Source organism: Gymnoscopelus microlampas (genome assembly GCF_963454915.1).
Source record: "Gymnoscopelus microlampas genome assembly, chromosome: 2".
NCBI lineage: Eukaryota > Metazoa > Chordata > Actinopteri > Myctophiformes > Myctophidae > Gymnoscopelus > Gymnoscopelus microlampas.
The window spans coordinates 44588136-44609790 of NC_139939.1; the positions used below are offsets into that span (position 1 = coordinate 44588136).

The 21655-nt window shown below is 40.4% G+C and overlaps 1 protein-coding gene across 2 annotated transcripts in view; it reads left to right on the plus strand.

The window, feature by feature from the left end:
- The first annotated feature begins 1690 nt into the window (after positions 1–1690).
- The window catches only part of stx8 (syntaxin 8), a 69419-nt gene continuing 49454 nt past the window's right edge, over positions 1691–21655 (plus strand). For both annotated transcript variants that reach the window (XR_014599945.1, XM_084046301.1), the window contains exons 1-6: positions 1691–1808; positions 2796–2895; positions 3009–3103; positions 4012–4125; positions 11807–11931; positions 14639–14731. Coding sequence is in view for 1 of the 2 variants with exons in the window: in XM_084046301.1 (XP_083902427.1) it covers positions 1792–1808; positions 2796–2895; positions 3009–3103; positions 4012–4125; positions 11807–11931; positions 14639–14731 (544 nt within the window). In the remaining variant the exon portion in view is untranslated. The remainder of the gene's footprint in view (positions 1809–2795; positions 2896–3008; positions 3104–4011; positions 4126–11806; positions 11932–14638; positions 14732–21655) is intronic.

The following is a 21655-nucleotide window of genomic DNA, read 5'->3' on the forward strand; positions in this document are numbered from 1 at the left end:
CTCACAATGCGATTTACAATTTAGGCATTTAGGCATTTAGCAGACGCTCTTAATCCAGAGCGATTTACAGTAAGCAAGGTAATACATCAAATGCATAGAAATAGTAATCTAGGATCATATGTAAACCAAGAATCATCAGTCTAACAGCTCCCTATCCCCCCAAAAAATCTATAATCTATACATTGAAGCTATTCAAACTATAGGATGCCAGGTCAACAATGGCCTGGCATCTGTCTACATAACATGGTATCTAATTACATTTTAGCCTTTGCATAAGCCTGCAAGCCTGCACTATCTACTATTATTATTTGTAGCATATTTTGTGGTCTCTTTTATCATTGTTTATTTGCTTCTGCAATAAACAATATTATATCATCATCATTTTCCAAGAGTGACTTGGCCTAGAGTCAGCATTATTACAACAATGGACAAACAATAGAGACACAATTGTGTCTTTTTTTTAAAACTTGCCACCTAGAAGTGTTTTAGTATGAGCCATTTAAAAGGCATACATCATAAATGTATTTTTAAAATAGATTTGTGTCTTTTAAAAAACATTAAAAAATCACTATCTTATTTTGAAGGCAGCCGGAAACCTTATTTCTGCTAGCTCAAAAACCGGAAGTCCAATTTCTGCTCACGGAACGGAGCTCTGTCCTCGACCACAAATAGTGCGAACATATTTTAAAGGACTATTTGCAGTACTGGCCTATCACCATTAATGCAAACTGCCATTATTTAAGCGATAATAGTGAGATATTATCACTTCTAAACATACTGTTAGCGTTCTAATAAAAATCTTTTTCAAAAACATGTCTAAAAAATAAAATAAATGTCATGGTTTAAAACTGGTCTAAATGTAGACGTTTATATATGGTTTTGATTTAAACGTCTAAATCTTGGCTAAATTTAAACTATAATGTATATTGTATATGTTTTTGTCCAATAATTGGAGATCAGTTGCAACTTACAGTTGTTGTTTTTTATCGATATTTATGGAATAATGCTTTAAATTCAGTCGGCTAAATTCAGTCTACATTTTAGTCCGATTCTAGACCAGCTAATTTAGGTTTAAAAAAAAACGGACGTCTAATATTCGACTATGGCTCACTGGGATGTCTATTCAAATTGTTTTTGTCCAATAATTGGTGATCAGTTATGCAACTTACAGTTGTTTTTTTAATCGATATTTATGGAATAATGCTTTAAATTCAGTCGGCTAAATTCGGTCTACATTATAGACCGATTCTAGACCAGCTAATTTAGGTCTTTAAAAAAACGGACGTCTAATATTCGACTATGGCTCACTGGGACATTACCCACTGCAGCCCTATATACATTTCGGCCATTTGAAGAAAGCCGATCTACAAACTCACAATACCTACATTTTAAAACTTGTGACATGCTGCATAATGAGTACTTTCTACTTTTGGTACTTTAAGTACATTTTGATGATACCAATACTTTTGTACTTTTACTCAAGAACATTTTGAATTCTGGATTTTTACTTGTAACAGAGTTTTTCTAAATTGCAGTATTGATACTTTTACTTAAGTAAAAAATGTGAGTACTTTTCCCACCACTCTATATGTAATATACTGTGCAGTGTGCATGTGTGTGAACAGTGGACCGCTCCGCAAAACAAAACTAAAACGGATCCTTACAGCGCACCGTACCATACTGACGTGACGTCACACCCAAACAAGAAGCAGACTGCTCACAATTACAATTAGAGCTTTGTTTTGTTGCCTTTGGAACGAAATAACATTAAATCACTTACTTCTGATCAAAATGTCCCAAGATCCGTGGTAAGTAACCACTTTGAGGGCTCTAATAAATGAGTCAAACGTTATGTTTGATTTGAACTGAGTGTCATTTTAATCCCTTCCTGTTTCTGGGTTGCTAACATGCTACTATTAGCACTGGCTCTTGTAAAGCAGACAACATTAGTGTAACGCTGGGTGCATTTGTCCTGCTTTTAGTTATGTTTGTCATCAAATGAAGTCACTGTTCCGGGGGTTAGCGTGAGAAAAATGTCTTGCTAGGTCAACCAATATTAAATACTAGCCTTGGATCAAGACTTATCATATATTATGTATTTTATCGAGTCTGACTTTTACTTTCGTATATATATGCCAATGTCAAAATCGTGATATGATAGTCTTGATCCAAGGCTACCAACATACCATAGCATATTTATAGAATTTTGAAAGGCAAAGTCAATATTTATTATTGTTTCTTAAGAACAAGTGGCTGAATGTAAAATGTTAAAATCCCTGATGTAATTAACCATAATGACTAGCTGTAGTGCTCTAGGTCAGTGGTTCTCAAAGTGGGGTCCTTGAGGGTGTTCCAGGGGGTACCCAGCGAAATTGGTTAATATAGCATCAAAATCAGGTTAACCCTATATACATCAGCTATTTGAAAATAGCTAATATAAAAATAATAATGTGTGGGGGTCCCTGGCATAAAGTATTTTCAGATGGGGGTCCGCGGCCAAATACATATACATTTAGGGGTCCTTGACAGGAAAACGTTTGAGAACCACTGCTCTAGGTGATAAATATTTGTCCTTTATGGCTAGGTAAGTAGGTATGACATCTTTATTACATAAATGATGTAATAATAGGTTTCAAAATGATGATGCCACAAGTTGCCTGGCACAAGAAATCTAGGTCAACCTTAGATTATACCATAGCTTACTTACAGAGTTCTAAAAGGTATCGTTAATATTTATTAAGGTTTCTTAAAGAATGGCTAGTTATGACATCTTTATTACATAAATTATTCCATAGGTTACAAAATTATGATGCCACATGCCGTCTGGCCCAAGAAGTGGCAGAAAATATCCATGAACGAAACAGGCAACAAAGAACTGGGGGAAACCCTGCAAAGGTGAGTAAATTAGTAATTACCGCATAATTACTTCCACAAAAGGTGCTACAAACACGATACATCTACAAGCTAAATAACTAAGGTTGCTTGTTACTAATTTCTTCTATTTCCAGATCAACATGACCCTACGAGCATCTCTACAGAAGCTGAAGCAGAACATTCCTCAGCTCAAAGAGAGTTTGCTGCGAGCTTCGTCTTCACGGCGCATGTATCCTTACTCTCATACAGTGGTGGAAAAAGTACTTGCATGTTTTACTCAAGTAAAAGTATCAATACTGCAATATAGAATTACTCTGTTACAAGTAAAAGGAATTCGGAATTCAAAATGTACTTGAGTAAAAGTACAAAAGTATTGGCATCAAAATGTTCTTAAAGTACCAAAAGTAAAAGTACTCATTATGCAGAATGTCCCATTTCAAGTTTGCAAATGTATGAAAATCTTTTGAAAATAGCAGATCTTCAAGTAGATCGGCTATTTCCAAATGGCCAAAATGTATATAGGGCTGAAGTGGTTACTGTATGTTTTGTAATAATAATCAAAATCTACAAAGTAACTAAAGTTTTCAAATAATTCAATATTTGCCTCTGAGATAGTGGAGTAGACGTAAAAGTCCTGGAAATTGGAAATACTTAAGGAAAGTACAAATACCCTAAACATTTTACTTAAGTGCAGTACTTAAGTACATGTACTTAGTTACTTTCCACCACTGCTCTCATCACATCAGTAGTTGTGGAAGTCACAAGGTTTCACTTCATTTTTGGTTGTATGCAGTGACAATTCTATTCCCATAGAGGGCGTGAGAGTATTTCGTAAAGGATCCATCTTTCATAGTTCAGTAAGAATATCTGCATGAAGCTGGGAGAAGGTACTTTGTCAGACACATACTATGGAAACATCCCATGACAATATAATAATGACCAAACCCCAGATTGAAGCTGCTCCCTGAAACCAAATCCGCTTTCTAGCCTCCTTAGTGTCAGTGACCCTTGAGTATTAATGGATCACATTCAGAAGAATTGAACCCGGTCTGATGTCTATAGGCAGTGTCATCCTGAAGGTGGTTTAATTGTCTTGACCTTTTGACCTGTGTATTGACCTTAACGTGACCTTCTCAGAATGCAGTCAGAGGCCGACAGGAGACAGAACCTGGTGGATGACCTGGTCACCAGGGAGAAGCAGCTTAACGCCGCCTTCAGGGGTGACAACACCGCGGAGGCTGAGCCTTCCAGGTATCCCCTCTTATACTTTATTACAGATCAAATATAGGAGATGAGCCAATGCTCTTATCTAGAGCATTGGATCTCAAAGTGGGGTCCGGGGACCCCCAGGGGTCCTTGGGGGCTCCAGCGGGTCCCCAGCAAAATTTGGCTGTTCAAAAATAGCAGATATACAAGCTCACAGCAGCGAGCTTGTACATCTGCTATTTTTGAATATTAAAAAGTATTGGACATTTATGCATACATTTGATTTTTTTCTATTCTTCTGGGGGTCCCTGGCACAAAACATTTTCAGATGGGGTCCGCGGGCAAATACATATCCTTGACTTGATCGGGGGTTCCTTGACTTGAAAAAGTTTGAGAACCACTGATCTAGAGAACCTTTTAAAAAGCCTGTAATCCATGTTAAACTACAACCAGCTCTCTAGTTTGCTCATGGAAGTTTTGGACAGAACGACTGTTCTACTAGACTGATTGACAGTGGCTTAATACTATATGCATGATCGCTGCTAATGAGTTAATAATTGATTAGTTATAGTCAATGACAATGTCCCCAACCATAATTTCCTTGTGTGTGTGTGCAGTAAAAAAAGTAGGAAAGAAATGTACACACACAAATGACTATATACATTTCGTTGCAGAGAGTGAGTTAGTCCATCCTGACTCAAGGACTGTCATTGTAGGGCGGTGTCAGTAAAGTTGAATTAAGCATACTTTCTAGATCATAACGGTGATGCTCACAGACAAACGGCGGCCCCAAGACCCCCACCTTTCATATGTGATCTCTTCTGGAGACTTCTTTTTTGTTGATATCTGGCGCCAGTTGTCCAATTAAAATAATGAGACTCCACTCTCTCTACTCTGTCCCAGACTAGATGGGGTCGTACACTTTTTTGGGTCTCCTTTGAGGATAAGTCACCGGTCACTAACTTTGTGTGCAAAGCTTGTGGACATCCGGGTGTGACCCATGCACCTTGACCTCCCCCCTCCACCCTCCCGTTGGAAGGAAGCCTGTCTTCTTCTCTGCTATTTTTTTTGTAAGGCATCGGCCGTTTCTTGCTAATTCATTAAGAACTTTTCTCGCCTCGCACCGACGATCACACATTTGGCACCTTCTGCGTTTCACACACACACACACACACACACACACACACACACACACACACACACACACACACACACACACACACACACACACACACACTGAGCTTGATTAAAGCAGGTTGATAAGTCTAAGTTTACAGTTGATCACTCTCCACTGCGCTTTGGTCGTTGCTACATGTGCGGTGTCTAAACCGAAGCGCTGGATGCCACCACGTATATCCTCCTCATTCAAAAGATCCTTTATCGAGATGACAGCGCGGTATAAAGACATAGGAAACTGGTAGTCATTACCTAGCGCAGGGTCTGACCTTATCAGCCCTAAGTGATATGTATTTGGACAGGATGAGGAAACGATGTTACATTGTTGGACTGACTTCCCTCCGGATATCCTTCTGCCTTTTTTATGAATGAAATAATTCTGGTCCGGTGACGATGCCATTTAGTCTCAACTCATTGACTGCCATTCACTGAGTAAATGAATAAATAAATCAGCCCCTGCCACCGTTTTTGAGCGTTTTTACTAACCTTTCAAGAGCCACAGAATATTTCGCTCCGGGACGATCGACACAAAGTGTGTCACAAAAGACGGAGCCGTGTCTCGCGACCCTCCGTTCTTTAGTTATTGGCTGTTGAATATTGCTTGTTCTTGCCAAAAACGCCGAAAAAAACAAGAAAGCAGAGTTTTTTTTTCTTTTAACATTAGATCGGGCGGGGCTGTGTTTGTTGTGATCACGTTATTTCCGAGTCTACTCTTCTCCGGAAGTCATAGGTGATCCCTATGAAAACCTTAGTTTTTTTATTGTATAGTTTGTATAAAGTATCGCCATGTCTTTTGCAATGCAGAGTGATATCAATGAATCACTGATTCATCAGATTTGACAAAAAGATTTTTGATTATGTTCATTCTTTTTGTTGTCTTTTACAGTCTGCTGTCTACTTACTCGGTGCTTTATACCACTTTTTAGTCTTTCATACCTCTTAATGAATTAATTAGCTGTAACTTGTTAAATGTGTCATCATACACATTACCGTATATTCTGTTCGTCCAGAGAAACGTAAATTAGAGATGTACCGATACCATTTTATCCTTCCCGATACCGATTCCCATAACTTGTGTATCAGCTGATACCAAGTACCGATCCAATACCACCAAGATTTATTTTTGGGCTTTTATGCCTTTATTTGATAGGTCAGTAGACTGACAGGACATGGGGAGAGAGAGAGATGGGGAGTGACATGCAGCATTTCTTTCTGGAGGTCCCTGGAACAAAATATTTTACAAATGTTCGCGTTAAAAAAAAATATATTCAAAGATCTTAACGATTTTTCAAAAATAGCAGATCTACAAGCTCATAGCGCTATGAGCTTATAAAGTATAAAATAATGGTTAAAGTGATTAAAATCTAAAATGGCTTTTCCCGGTCTTAATGGGTTTATATTCTTGACACAAAGCATCTCCTTTTTCAAACCGAGCAAAAATAATTTGACATGTTGCCTATAGATTTGAAGGCTGTGCTCAGTGCTGCCACCCTTTGGTCTCTCACCTCTCCTCCACTATACCCCATCATCCACTTTGTCGTTTATATATTTGATTGCCCCGGTAATAATTAGTTAACCTCTCCTGTCCAAATACGTTGGTCAGAGGCAGTGATGGAAAAAGTACTCAAATTATTTACTTAATTAAAGTACCAATACTGCAATATAAAAATACTCTGTTACAAGTAAAAGTCCAGAATTAAAAATGTACTTGAGTAAAAGTACAAAAGTATTGGCATCAAAATGTACTTAAAGTACCAAAAGTAAAAGTACTAAATATATCGCGACGCGTTGTGAGCTTGTAGATCGGCTATTTTCAAATAGCCCAGGTATAAAATAGGTTTAAAGTGGTTCATGTATGTTTCATTATATCATAATGTATATCTGAAAAGTAACTAGTAACTAAAGTTCTCAAGTAAATGTAATGGAGTAAAAGTACAATATTTGCCTCTGAGATGTAGTGGAGTGGAGGCAAAAGTATTGGAAATTGGAAATACTCAAGTAAAGTACAAATACCTCAAAATTGCACTTAAGTACAGTACATAAATGTACTTAGTTACTTTCCACCACTGGTCAGAGGGCCTTGTTGGTGTTCAGGTGCAGATGGGTTTTTGTCGGTGTCCCACAGATGTGGCTGACTGATTCTGGCGCTCCCCTACCGGCTGGTTAATTGGATCAGCTTTAATCTTCACACAGTGGGCGCCGGGCATTGAAGGAAGTGGAGGGCCGCCATGCAGTCAGATAGTTACCAAACATGTCAAAGCGATTAGGCTTGAATTCACACAGCTTCTCTTACAGCAGGAGTTTAGGTTAGTTTAGTTTATTTCCATCCACATCAACAGTATCACAAAACAATAACACACTGTAATCCAATATTTCTTTCTGGTTGATCGAAAAGGTTATAGGCTGAAGCTCAAAGCTTATTTATGCCTATCCTTTATACCAGGGGTCTTCAACACGGCGTCCGGGACCCCTAGGGGGTCCTCAGAGCTACTATTGGGGGTCCGCCAAATCTTTGTGTGATAGGATTTAGTTTTTTTACATTAACCACTTGAACCCTAGAATTCCTTTTCTGAGGGGAACATTAGCCGAAAATAGCAGATCTACAAGCTCTCAACGCCTCGCGCTGCGAGGCGTTGAGAGCTTGTAGATCGGCTATTTTTTGGCAAAGAGGCTATAGGTGTAGAGGGAAAAAATAGCAGGCTAAGTAAAAAAAAAAACGTTAAATCTGAAACACAATTTTATACAATATAGAGTAGGGGGTCCCTGCTTCATCTCTCTCTCAGCTAGGGGGTCCTTGGCCTGAAAACGTTGAAGGCCCCTTCTTTATACCAGTGGTTTTCAACCCTTTTCATATCAAGGGCCATTATTTATTCGGCAGTTGAGCCACGGACCACGATTTGATGAGATTTAGCCTCTCAGACCCAAAACTTGGGTCGATAAATATTTTCTTATCATTGCATACGATCTTGTCCACAATTCCATGCTGTATTGATGAAGTTGTTGAGAGCAGACCTATTAGAGATGAATTGATATACTGTACAGCAATTGGATATAAACTGGCCACAAAAAAGTTCAGAAAGTTAACTTCGGTCGGGTATTTCTCCCCTTTTAATAATAGCGTAAATTTAATAAAGTGTAAAGATAACCAATATGTGTTGTTTTTTCCTTATTACTGGGGGAGAGTGCAATCATCCAATCCACCAAGCAACTCAAAACAAGGGTGAATACCAACAGAACAATATTGCAGGGGATTTTTGCAAATTCTTTGGGGGCGCTACCCACATGTTTAGCTGTGTTGCTCATTCAACGAATGCCCGATCCTTACAAGCTGTACCTCATTGTACCTCATTTTACCTTAGCGCTAGGTATACTCTTGATTGCTTGTTTTTGCAGGAAATGCACTTAAGACTTCTGGTGATTAGTAGTTTCGTTCCCTACCTATGTTGAATGCACTTATTGTAAGTCGCTTTGGATAAAAGCGTCTGCTAAATGACTGTAATGTAATGTAAAGGTGACTAATCAACGATAAAAATCGACCGAAGTTAACTTTCCGAACTTTTGGTCGGCAGTTTATTTTCATATGCAGAGAGATTTGCCAAATTTCACACCTATGCTGTTGAGTTGAATCCTAATCAAGGTTTTGGTTAATATTCTCTTCAGAAATTAAGTATGTCTTTAATATAACAGTCAAATGTATCCATGTGTTGTTGGAGCCTGTGGGAGATTTGAGTGGGATAAGAAAACCAGAGCAATCACCAATGATTCCGTCGGCGCTAGCTTGCCACCATTGGTGTGTGAATGTGGGAAACGTGGGGACCCTGGCGTTGACTGTTCGCCGCTCCACCTCCCAATGTCCCCCCCTTTATGAATGAATGAACCATTGTAAAGCGCTTTGAGTAAGTTTGAGTACTTAGAAAAGCGCCATAAAAATGCAATTCATTATTATTATTATTATTAGAGCATCAACCCCAATGTTGTCTCAGTCCAGTGGTGGAAAAAGTACTCAAATGTTTTACTTAAGTAAAAGTATCAATACTGCAATGTAGAAGTGCTCTGTTACAAGTAAAAGACCGGAATTCAAAATTCACTTGAGTAAAAGTACAAAAGTATTGGTGTCAAAATGTACTTAAAGTGCCAAAAGTAAAAGTACTAAAATGTTTGAAAATGAGGTATAAAATATGGCTAAAGTGGTTAATGTATGTTTTATAAAATAATAAGGCAATTTTGAAATACTCCAGTAAAGTAAAAGCACCTCAAAATTGTACTCAAGTGCATTTCTTGAGTACATATACTTAGTTACTTTACACCACTGTCTCTCAGTCTAATCATCTTCCTGAGTCATGCATGCATGGGGCCTACAGTTACAGTACATGTGGTTGCCGGTCCACTCCTCCTCCTCCTGGGCTTGACCAGCAGACGACTCGCTCTTGACAGACACGGTTTAATCCTTCCTCACACAGAGACCTCGAGCCCCTCACCGCAAGACAGCCCCCGAGGTCTGAGACACAGCTTTAAGCCATTACCAGAAGAATAGCTCTGAAACCACACAGCAGTGTTAAGCACAACACAACATGGAGTACTCTGGTCTGTCGCTATGTCGGAGCAAAAGAAAACCCATTGCAACCTATGGGCCTGCGCGAGATTAATCCATTTAAACCGGCAACGCATCTGTGTCATTTTAAGATTTCAAAAATAGCAGATATACAAGCTAATAGCGCGGCAGATCTGCTATTTTTGAAAAATCGTGAAAATTTGTGCTTTGAATATATATATATACTCTTTTTTTTTTAAAGTGAACATTTGTAACTCAAATCTTTGCTTCTGGGGGGTCCCTGGAACAAAATATTTTCAGGTGGGGGTCCGCGGCCAAATACATACCATTTTAGGTCTTTATGGGTTAACAAACATGCGCCGTTTTACATGACGAGTGAACTAACCTGCCAAAAAGTGTCTAATTTCTCATTACTAGATCTTAAAAGTTAAGCCAAAACAAGCAAATAAATAATTCTTCTGATCTGGAGAGTTTTTGAAATGTTATTTGTTGTCGTAAATGTCCAACAGCTTACAGCATAGGATGGTTGCACATGAACATGAGCGGTACAGATGTGATGGCTGCAGGGTGCTGCGTGCACACACACACACACACACACGCACACGCACACGCACACGCACACGCACACGCACACGCACACACACACACACACACACACACACACGTGTTGCACTGGTATCCCAAACAAGGCATACTGACTGTTTATGTGTGCAGTCACAAGTCACTGGTGCATAATGAGCGTTTCAGACCAGTATGGTGGAACGGTGAGTGACACTTGAAGGGGCACTTGTCACTTTAATCCAGGGGTCTTCAACGTTTTCAGGCCAGGGACCCCCTAGCTGAGAGAGAGATGAAGCAGGGACCCCCCTCTATATAACTTTTTTTTTTTAAATTTAGGTCTGCTCTTTTTTTCCTCTACACCTATACCTCTTAGCCAAAAATAGCAGATCTACAAGCTCACAACGCCTCGCAGCGTGAGGCGTTGTGAGCTTGTAGATCTGCTATTTTTGGCTAAAGTTCTCCTCAGGAAAGGGATGCTAGGGTTCAAGTGGTTAATGTAAAAAAAAAAATCCTATCACACAAATATATGGCGGACCCCCTGTAGTAACTCTTGAGGACCCCCTAGGGGTCCCGGACCCCCTGTTGAAGACCCCTGCTTTAATCCATTAAGACCGGGAAAGCATCTGTGTCATTTTAGATTGCAGCTATATACTGTATGTATATATATATATATATATAGCAACATAAGGTTTTCAGTGAACACTTAGTGTCGTTTCAGACGGGGAGCGGTGGACGCGGGCGTTCTCGCTCAGATCAGCGGGGATCGCGGCGCGATCATTGTTGTTTTGTCCTTCTGTGCATAGCGGGGGGAAAAAAACAGTTCACCACAAGCCAGCTCTTGCCGCCCAGAATTTCACGGGACTTCGCCCCGCTCGCCTCACCGCCCTTCAACTTCTCCGCGCGTCCCAAATAATCGCCTGCCTCTCATTGAAAATGAATTACATAGGCGCGTCAGCCACTCCCCGTCTGAAATGACCGTTAGTATTTAGAAGGCATTTCGTTGCTGTCGGGCAGAAACCTCTTATCCCCATATTCTAACATTTTGTGTTTTTTTTGTAAATGAACGCCCTACTTATAGCGTCACACAAAAGCAAAAAACATTAAGAAAAGTTTTTGAATTTGGATCCTGAAAAGTAACAGTTTTGGACATACAGTATGAGGTTACCACCCGACAGATGATTTGTAGAATCGGTCTCAGGTCTTAATGGGTTAACTTCATATACCCGTATGCACTTTGATTCCATTACTGTGTGTCGTTGGCACGAAGTGATTTGCTCTGATACGTTTTTGGAAACTGTACTATTACAGTATCCAGAACAAAATCTTCTTTTGCGTTTAATGATTTTCCAAAAATCTTGATTATTGAATGATGATCTCCTGTGAAAGCTTTGGAGCAGAGCAACCCTCTCACTGATCATCACAACACTTCACACACAGGTCAACATTGATGGCAGGAGCGAGTGGAAGCGGGACATCCAATCCCTGGCTGATTAATGAGCCTGAGGAGACCAGAGGGCTGAGCTTCGGCCAAATCAAACAGCAACAACAACAGATCATTGAAGGTCAGTACACGTGACTAAATAAATAATAGAATTTATTATTTCCTGTTAAATGACTGTGATTACTGTACAAGGCCTGTTGGTGGCTCAGTCAACTTAAAGTTATACTAGGTAACTTTTACAAAAAAACTAAGGTTAAATTGTATATCTTTTGTGAGTGGCAAATGTTTCACAACACCCACTCCATGAATTTCCCCCCCGAAAGCCTTTTATAAACTATTTTCTATTGAAACGGTGGCGGGCCGTCCTTCCCGCGAAAATGATGTCATTCAGCCGAGATGTCATCCAGCCGAAACGGAAATGCACCGCTTTCCTGTTTGGCCAGGAACTACCGCACCGGTTTCCTGTTTGGCCAGGAACTACTGCGCTAATAACAAAAAGGAATCTCATTAAGACATTATAGGATTTGAAGATGGAAAAACAACAGCAAAAGAAAACAAAGCCCACGGTAACTAAAGCTCCACTGGCTAAGAGAAACGATCCGCAGATAATATAAAACAATTAAAAGAACGCTTTTTGAAACGCTTCCGTCTTCCGGTGAAAACAAATGGAATTCTGGGTAATGCAGGACTGCGCTAAATAATTGCAATGACGTAGTGACCAGCAGAGGGTTCTAAAATCGTTATTTTTGGACCTGCCTTGTATTGCTTTAAGCCTAATTTATATGAAAATAATGTATTTACTGAAAATCACGTATTTAACTTTCTTTTCGAGCAACACTGTTGTGCAACAAATCCTAAGTTAGGCTTAAGGCATCTACCATGTAACAGCAATGTCCTGTACTACTTACTGTACGTCATGTGTCATACCTCCTCTCTGCTATCACACTTCTATTCTTATAGCTTTAAAACTCTGCTCATACACTCAAAGCAAATGAAAGCTTGAATCCCCTGCGTTAGATTTAGCCACTCCAAATAGGTATTTCAATAATTTCATGCATCCTTATAGCCATAATAACTCTTTCTTTCTCTATCTATGGCAACTTCAATGCACTGCACTCATCTGCATCAGTACCATTAATTTAGGTCTTCCTCAGTCAGTCAGTGCTATAATGCATTTGAAAAATTGCAGAAAGCACATGACTTACGAGGAGGTTGTATTGGCTGTAATGATCCACACACACTAGCACACTAGGCTAAGGTGAACATTGTAATTCACGTCTAGCAGATATAAGCCTTCCCCTGCTTTTCCCTGTTTCCTGAATGACTCCCACGTGGCTTGAACACCCAGTTCTCCAGTTCACCTGACTCCACATGACACTCCATCCTCCATGTCTCCATTACGGGGTCTCTGGCTATTGTCAGTCTGGTATGGGAGATCCCTGTTAAGACAGTGAAACCAAACCACATGGAGGCTTCAGGTCCCCACTGGGAGTTCTGGTGGAGTCTGGCTAATGGTGGAGTGCATGAACCTGCGGTCGCACCAAGATTCCTGTGGTAGTATGTGTGTCAAGCACGCAGACCTACAGATTCTTCTCTTCTCTTCTCTTCTCTTCTCTTCTCTTCTCTTCTCTTCTCTTCTCTTCTCTTCTCTTCTCTTCTCTTCTCTTCTCTTCTCTTCTCTTCTCTTCTTTTTTTTCCCTATCATCTGTTTTGGTTGTTAACCCATTAAGACCGGTAACGCATCTGTGTCATTTTAGATTTCTTTGGCTATTAAAAAATAGCAGATCTACAAGCTCATAGCGCGGCACTCGGTGCCGCGCTATGAGCTTGTAGATCTGATATTTTTAGAAAAATCATGAAAATGTGTGCAAATCTTGTGTATATATATTTCTTAAAGCGAACATTTTTAACTCAAATCTTTGCTTCTGGGGGATTCTACAAATGTCTTCTAACTCCTAACAGTTTTTTTAAACTTATGTTGCTATAATCAGTGGTTCTCAAATTGTTTCATGTCAAGGACCCCCAAAATTAAATGTATTTGGCCGCGGACCCCCATCTCAAAATATGTTGTTCCAGGGACCCCCAGAAGCAAAGATTTGAGTTAAAAATGTTCGCTTTAAAATAATATATATATATATTAAAAGATTTTCACAAATTTTCAAGATTTTTCAAAAAATTGCAGATATACAAGCTCATATGAGCTTGTATATCTGCTATTTTTGAATAGCCCAAAGTATAAATGGTTTAAAGTGGTTACACAGATGCGTTCCCTGTTTTAACGGGTTAAAATATTTCTCACTGTGTTCAGCTGTGTTCCTCTCCACGTTGGCCAAGTGCAAGTTGTAATAACAGGAGTCAGGCTGAGTGGGGTAAAGTACTGAATGACTCACATGTGGCACAGCACACACACACACACACACACACACACACACACACACACACACACACACACACACACACACACACACACACACGTTGCACTGGACCCCAATAGCCTGTCATTCCTGCTGCCCAAATGGTTGCCCCGTGAAATCACAGAGTGCAGTAAATTGCTCCCCGAGCCTCCCTCTCACTCTGTACAATTGAGTCATTAAAAACGGAATTGCCGCATTTCTTTATTGTTTTTCCTACCCCACTCACTGCAGGATTTGAAATGCATTCTTGAGCACATACAGTATGGTGTTCGCCATTCATTTTTAGCTTTTTCTTCTCGTCTTAATCTTCTCTGACTTTAACCCTGTGTCAGACTCTCTCCGCCCTCACCACTTCACCCTCTCCCTTTAATATCCAGACGAATGCAATTTATCCTATATGTTTTATTTTTCCAGTCCAGGATGCTGGTTTGGATGCACTGGCAGCGGTCATCAGCCGACAGAAGATGATGGGCCAGGAGATCGGCAACGAGCTGGAGGAGCAGAATGGTAAAGTTGTGTGTCTGTCTACAGTATGTATGGGGGTGTATATGGATTAGTTCATAAAAATTCCAGACGCTGTGTGAAATCAATCAGACATACTGTGGTAATGGAACGATTCAGTCATCCTCAGGCATCTTAACTTGTTAAACAGCACCTTCACAGCTACCCCCACCACACACACACACACACACACACGCACACGCACACGCACACAACCACAAGCGACCATGTTCATGGTAGATGACCTCATTGTGAGGTTGCATCCATGTCTAAGCTATCTATCCTTTAGTTCCTCAGCTGAACTGTGTTGGAATCCATGTCCTACTTCTTCTTGCAGTGGGAAAATGAGCCTCTCTGTAATGCTGCGTAGGGGATTTTTATTATAGCCCTCTTGTCCTGGAATCAGATCTGCTCTGAGCTAATGGTGCTTTTGGAGATATATATGACCAAAAAATGTTACCCACCATCAGCCTATAAATAAGTCCCATCATCACGGGCAGAGCAGGCTGTGGGTAAAGGAGGGTATCCAGAGAGCTCCAGACTGTGTTTCTCCTCAGACAGGTGGCACCCGAGCCAGAGGCCTTTCGGGATGATCATCTGACAGCCAAGGAACAATTAGATCCTTTAACCCTTTAAGACCGGGAAAGTTTTTGTGTCATTTTTAGATTGTTTTGGGCTATTAGAAAATAGCAGATCTACAAGCTCATAGCACTATGAGCTTGTAGATCTGCTATTTTGGGGGGGAAAATGTGAAAATGTGTGCAAATCTTTGAATACATATATTTAATACATTTACATTTTTAACTCAAATCTTTGCTTCTGAGGGGTCCCTGGAAAATATTTGAGATGGGGGTCTGTGACCAAATACATATCATTAAGGTGGTCCTTGACATGAAAAAAAGTTTGATATAGCTTATAGCAACATAAGTTTAAAATAAAAACTGTTAGGATTTAGAAGACATTTGTAGAATCCCCCAGAAGCAAAGATTTGAGTTACAAATGTTCGCTTTAAAAAAAAATATATATTCAAAGATTTGCACACATTATATCTGCTATTTTTGAAAAGCCAAAGAAATCTTAAAATGACGCATACACGTTCCCGGTCTTAATGGGTTAATGCATGGCTATCAGAAAGCTTTAGCAGTTGGTGGGTGAAGGCCTAAGTGTGCTACTGCGGCGATACAGTAGAAATATGCACTGGCTTGTTTTGCTGTGGACATGAAGCACTCTATGTGTTGTTGTCCTTTTGGGAGTTTCAGGTGTTGGGTTCCTCCTCACCAGAGCCAGAGAGAAGAGTTTTATCGATGTGCTCGGGATGCTCCGGTTCCACCGATGTGGTTCCAGCCTCTGAATCTTTTGTAACTGCACTCGCTTACAAATTGCAGCAAATTGAGTCAATTGCCCAGACATTTCCCAATGACCTCCTTCCTGATGGTAATCGATGAAGCAGCAAACTGTAAGTTTGTTAGAGATGTCTTTCCGTATATGTTTACTCATATTTACTGCTAGAGCCCACGATTGGCTCAGGTCTGTCTGTTCGTCTCTACCAATATATTTGGTCTTCAGGTAAAGGATGGTCTCTTTGCCTAGCCGCTGACACTGACTTTGTTTCACAAAAGCATAACTATATTATTGATTACTAAAATTAAATGCATCAAAGTGGTATGATATGATAGGTATGTAATGGAATATTTCACTTTTATATCTTAGCTTAGACTTATTAACCATAGATTGATTGATTCATATACTCAGAGACAGCCTAATTATCTCATCACAAAGTTATTAATACCAACATAAATTAAGCTACTGTAATTGTTTTAAGGTAGGCCAAAATAAAAATTGTGAGAGTCACATTTTTATTGTTTGCTTCTGAGAAGCTCAAGAAGTATAGCTCTTTGGTATTACATTTGTTACATTTATTGTATGTGTAATAATGAAACGGCAACAAAGTACACTACCAGACATTTATTGCAATTGGTCCCCTCACTAGCATTTTTCTCCTTGGTGGGTTAAGCAATTGATCTGAACTTGCACACGGCCATTGACCATTAGCTTATGAAGAGAGTGACGAAGGCCATTTTTCACATTTATCCAAATGTAAGATGTTTATTAGCGTTTTGGGGATCTCTTATATAACTGAAAGCATGCGTGGCCATGGGCTCTGTTGTACAGCAAGCGGAGGAGCAGGCTGTTCTTCCTGAGAAGGCACAGATCTTTTGGCGTGTGCAACAGGATGTTGCAGATGTTCTACCAGTCTGTTCTGGTCAGTGTTCAGTTCTTTGGAATTCCGTGCTGGGGAGACTTGGCATGTCCTTTGTGCCGGTAGCACAAAGGACAGGATTTACAACGAGACACACGTTGGTCGCTCTGCCAGGTCAAATGGCATATAACTTTGAATGAAAGATGTACCAAGGACTCGCTCTGACCTCTAATGACACCTAGATCATTGGTTCTCAAAGTGGGGTCCAGGGACCCCTAGGGTTCCTAGAGGCAGTTCCAGGGGGTCCCCAGCTAAATGACGGATAGTTAGGAACCAAATGGACCCGTATGGGTCTGTAACTCTGAGAGTGTAACAAATGGAACCAAATGGACCCTAACAGGTCCATTTGGTTCCATTTCTACACTCTCAGAGTTAAATTAACATTGATTTTACAATATAAATTGGAGTCCCAGAAATAGAAATACCATTAAATGAGGGTCTGTAGCCCTAATGCATGTCAAACTGGAGGTCCTTGAAATTAAAATGGTTGAGAATCACTGCTAGAGCCGTAAAAATCTTCTCTTATGGGGCCCCTGGCATATCTTTTCAAATTGGGGTCCATGGGCTAATAAGTGTCAATTTGGGGGTCTTTGACATGAAAAAGTTTGAGAACCACTGACCTAGATAGTTATTGTACTGATTGCACTGTGGACACAGATACTTTTATTTGCATTGCACTGATTGTACCGGTTGCACGTTTTTTGTTTGTGAGCACACCGTAACCTGGTATTGTTGTTGTTTTTCTGCATAGTGCGGGATAGTTGTATACTTGTGTGTGTATACTTCTGTTCTTTATTGATGGTTCTTCTTATCGTTATTTCTTACCTTTCTATTTCTGTATACTTTCCTTACTCTGTAACTGTAACTTTGTAACTCTAACTGCTGTGCTGCCTCTGGACGACTGAAATTCCCCCGCGGGATCAATAAAGGTATCTATCTATGTATCTTGTCACGGTTACGCCCCCCCACAGGCTATAGGATCTGTGCTGTTGTCACGGTTACGGTCCCCACAGGCTATAGGATCTGTAACCGCTGCAGTGGGTGACCTATCTTTTGGGCTGCAGTATACTACAACGCCATACACACAAAGGTAGAACAGATCAACACTACAAAGATGTAAAGGAGTTTGATTTGGGGTCTGTGTCCACAGACAGCGTTTTATGAGCGGAGGGGCGCTTTATCATATCCACAGCACTTGAACGCAAATTGACACATGCAATATTCAAATTAACATCGCGTTATTAGCACAAATAGCTTAGCTGAAACAACGTAAACATGGACTTCTCAGGGTTGTTGTGGTAACGATGCGATGCCGGGTCGTAAAATGACCAGGTTGCCACACACCACACACCACACACAAACAGGATGAAATGATGCTTAGTACTGAGTGCATAACCCAAAAGCCTGCATATTAGTCTGGGTTAGGGCTGTGCTCAATTAATCGATACGACAATAATCGTATTGTATTCCTTGCCGATAATCGTATCGATACGGCAGGAAATGCTGTGTGAAGAAAAAATAAAATCAATATAAAAATAAGAATATTTCATTTGCATTTATTAATGATTAAATCTTTTGCTTTTATCTATCAAAACATTGTTTATTTTTATTGCCTCTCGGACAATATATTGGTCAAAACATCGGCAATCGGTGGTCTAGGACTCTGCGAAGGTAAATTCAGTAGGACATGGTCATTATTCGAAATCAACACGTATCGCGATTCGCGATACATATCGTATTGTGGCCTCTGTATCGTGATAAGTATCTCTCGTGAGGTTGTAGGCAATAGCCAGCACTAGTTTAGGTGCGCACATCCCCGGGTATGGGCTAGTATATACAAAATGAAAAAGCATTTTCCAGCATCCAAATGTAGCCCACACAGGCCAAATGTCACCATACGTACACATAGTCAAGCAGCAGGTGGCCTGTCTGATAAAAGCTTTACTGCTGAAGAGGGAGCTGGTTCATTATTTTTCTGCTTGCTGTGCTTTGCCTTTCTGAGGTGCACCTCTAAACCACAATCCTTACTGCCAGGGTAATTAGTGGGCTGTTGGGCTAAGTGCTGCTTTCTTTCTCTCTCATCCAGCCAGAGAGAAACAAAGTGATGACATGATTAGTGTTTCCCCTTAAAACGCCCAGACTCTGTCTAGGGGAAGTTATTGTATAAGTGGAGGAAGGACACACAGGTGTTACTCAATCACCAGCAGTGATTGTTGGGCATGGTACAGTCAGTTGTCTTGTTCTATGATTAGGTTAACCCATTAAGACCTGAGGCCGGTTCTAAAAATGTTTTCTAAATCTTTTTGAAAAAAATATAAATAATTTGAAAATTATCTCAAAATATTTTGTTCCAGGGACCCCCCCTCAGAAGCAAAGATTTGAGTTACAAATGTTCGCCTTAAAATATATATATATTCAAAGATTTGCACAAAAAAAATCACGATTTAAAAAAAAGTGCAGATCTATATCTGCTATTTTTTAATAGCCCAAAGAAATCTAAAAATGACACAGATGCATTTCCGGTCTTAATGGGTTAAAATGAACAGATTGATTGACTTTTGTAAAAAAAAAAAAAAAAGGAAAACATTCATTTACTACTTTGCGTCCCTTGACGCAAATTGATTGTCCGCCTGGAGCTGTCTCAGACTCGGACAGCTACAGGTGGAAATTGTAATATATCCTGTAATGTCCTCTCTGGGCAGACGTTCCCAAACAAGTCCAGATCTTGTATAATCATGTCCAGAGAATGGGAGGGGGGAAAAAGAGCTTCCTTTATGCTCGGAAGGATTGGAGGACGTTTGGCTGATTTTGGCTAATACTGGTGGTCAGAGAGAAAGAGAGAGAACGAGAGAGAGATTGTTTTAGCCTGCTCTCCTCTTACCTTATTGAACTAGAAACGGATCACTGCTTTAATGCTTGCAAAGGGCGTGTTTTTCTTGTCTTTTTTTCAGTACTTGGCGTCAGTGTTTCCAATAATATGAACCTGTAAGGGGTGAGGGGGGGGTGCTGAAACTGAAAATCACACCGATTCCGCTGCGAGCAAAAGGACGCAAAGTAAGTAAACAGGGGATAAGCTTCGATCACAAGTAGCCTCATGCTATTCCTGCGTCTATACTCCCAGAAGTACACTTTACTGTGTGCTTGTTTGATGGGAACTATCTTTTCCTGTAAAGGCCCAAATCCTTCATCCACGCATCCCCAGCGTGTGTGGGTTCTAATTGGCTCCATCTGTTGAAACTGAAACCGTGAGGGTCTTCACACTCGCACGGGTTCCACCTGCACCACTTGGTATAGTACGAAGGAGACCGGTATCACAATACATTGTTCATAAACGTATCATTTATTGCCGTTTACAGACTTGCGGTGCATGAGTTTCATGCGCTTTAAGCAGTCCCTGGGGGGCTCTTGCAGAGAGGTGATGAAGAGAGTGGAAGAAGGAGGTAAGGGGGGGGGTTCTCTTCAAGGCCCCCCAGCCCCTTCACTGCCTCTGCCGGATCTCTCTGCAAATTTACAGCCAGGCTTGGAAGTTCACAAGGCCCACTGACACCAGGCGGTGATTCACAAGGTGTCCAGGGTTCTGGTCCTTGCACAACACACTCCCTTGTCCCTCCCTCGACCTCCCCCTCCCCCCACCATTTCCCTCTCTTTCCTTTCCTCTCTCTCTGTCTCTCCTGCATCCCTCCACTCTTGAGTTATGGGAGGAGATCTATCTGGGATCCCTAAAGTGTTTGGTGGGGTGGAAAATGGGGATATATCACACACAGAGAGGTAGATTCTGGAAGCTCTTGCAGAATAATAATAATTTAACCCATTTAAGACCGGGAACGCATCTGCCGTTTTAGATTTTAACCACTTTCAACCATTATCTTATACTTTAGGTGTTCACCGAGTGTCGCACTATGCTTGTAGATCTGCTATTTATTTTTTAAATCATGATTTTCTTTGCAAATCTTTTTATATGTTTTAAAGCGAACATTTGTAACTTATATCGTTGCTTCTGGGGATTCTACAAATGTACTCTAAATGCAAACAGTTTTTTGAAAAAAACGTATGTTGCTATAGTTGCTATATCAGTGGTTCTCAAACCTTTTCATGTCAAGGGCCCCCAAAATGTTGTATGTATGTATTTGGCCGCGTACCCCCATCTCAAAATATGTTGTTCCAGGGACCCCCCAGAAGCAAAGATTTGAGTTAAAAATGTTCGCTTTAAAAATATATATATTCAAAGATTTTCTCCAATTTGCACAATTTTTCAAAAATAGCAGATCTACAATCTCATAGCGCGGCACTCGGTGCCGCGCGATGAGCTTGTATATCTGCTATTTTTGAATAGCCAAAGTATAAAATAATGGTTAAAGTGGTTACACAGATGCGTTCCCGGTTTTAATGGGTTAAAAAAATAAGCCACCTACTACTGACCTGTGTGGACTGATTGTGGGGGGTTCCCCCGTCCCATGTCTGATGCAGGCGGGGGACTCTGGCTTGCTAGAGGAAAGTTTGTACTTTGTAAGAGTCACTGCATTGGTGCGTGCCATAGGAGTGATTACGCTATGTTATCCCATTCAATCCGGGAACACCTCTGTGTCATTTTAGATTTTAGCTATAACCATTATTATATACTTTGCCTTTTCAAAAATAGCAGATATACAAGCTATGAGCTTGTAGATCTG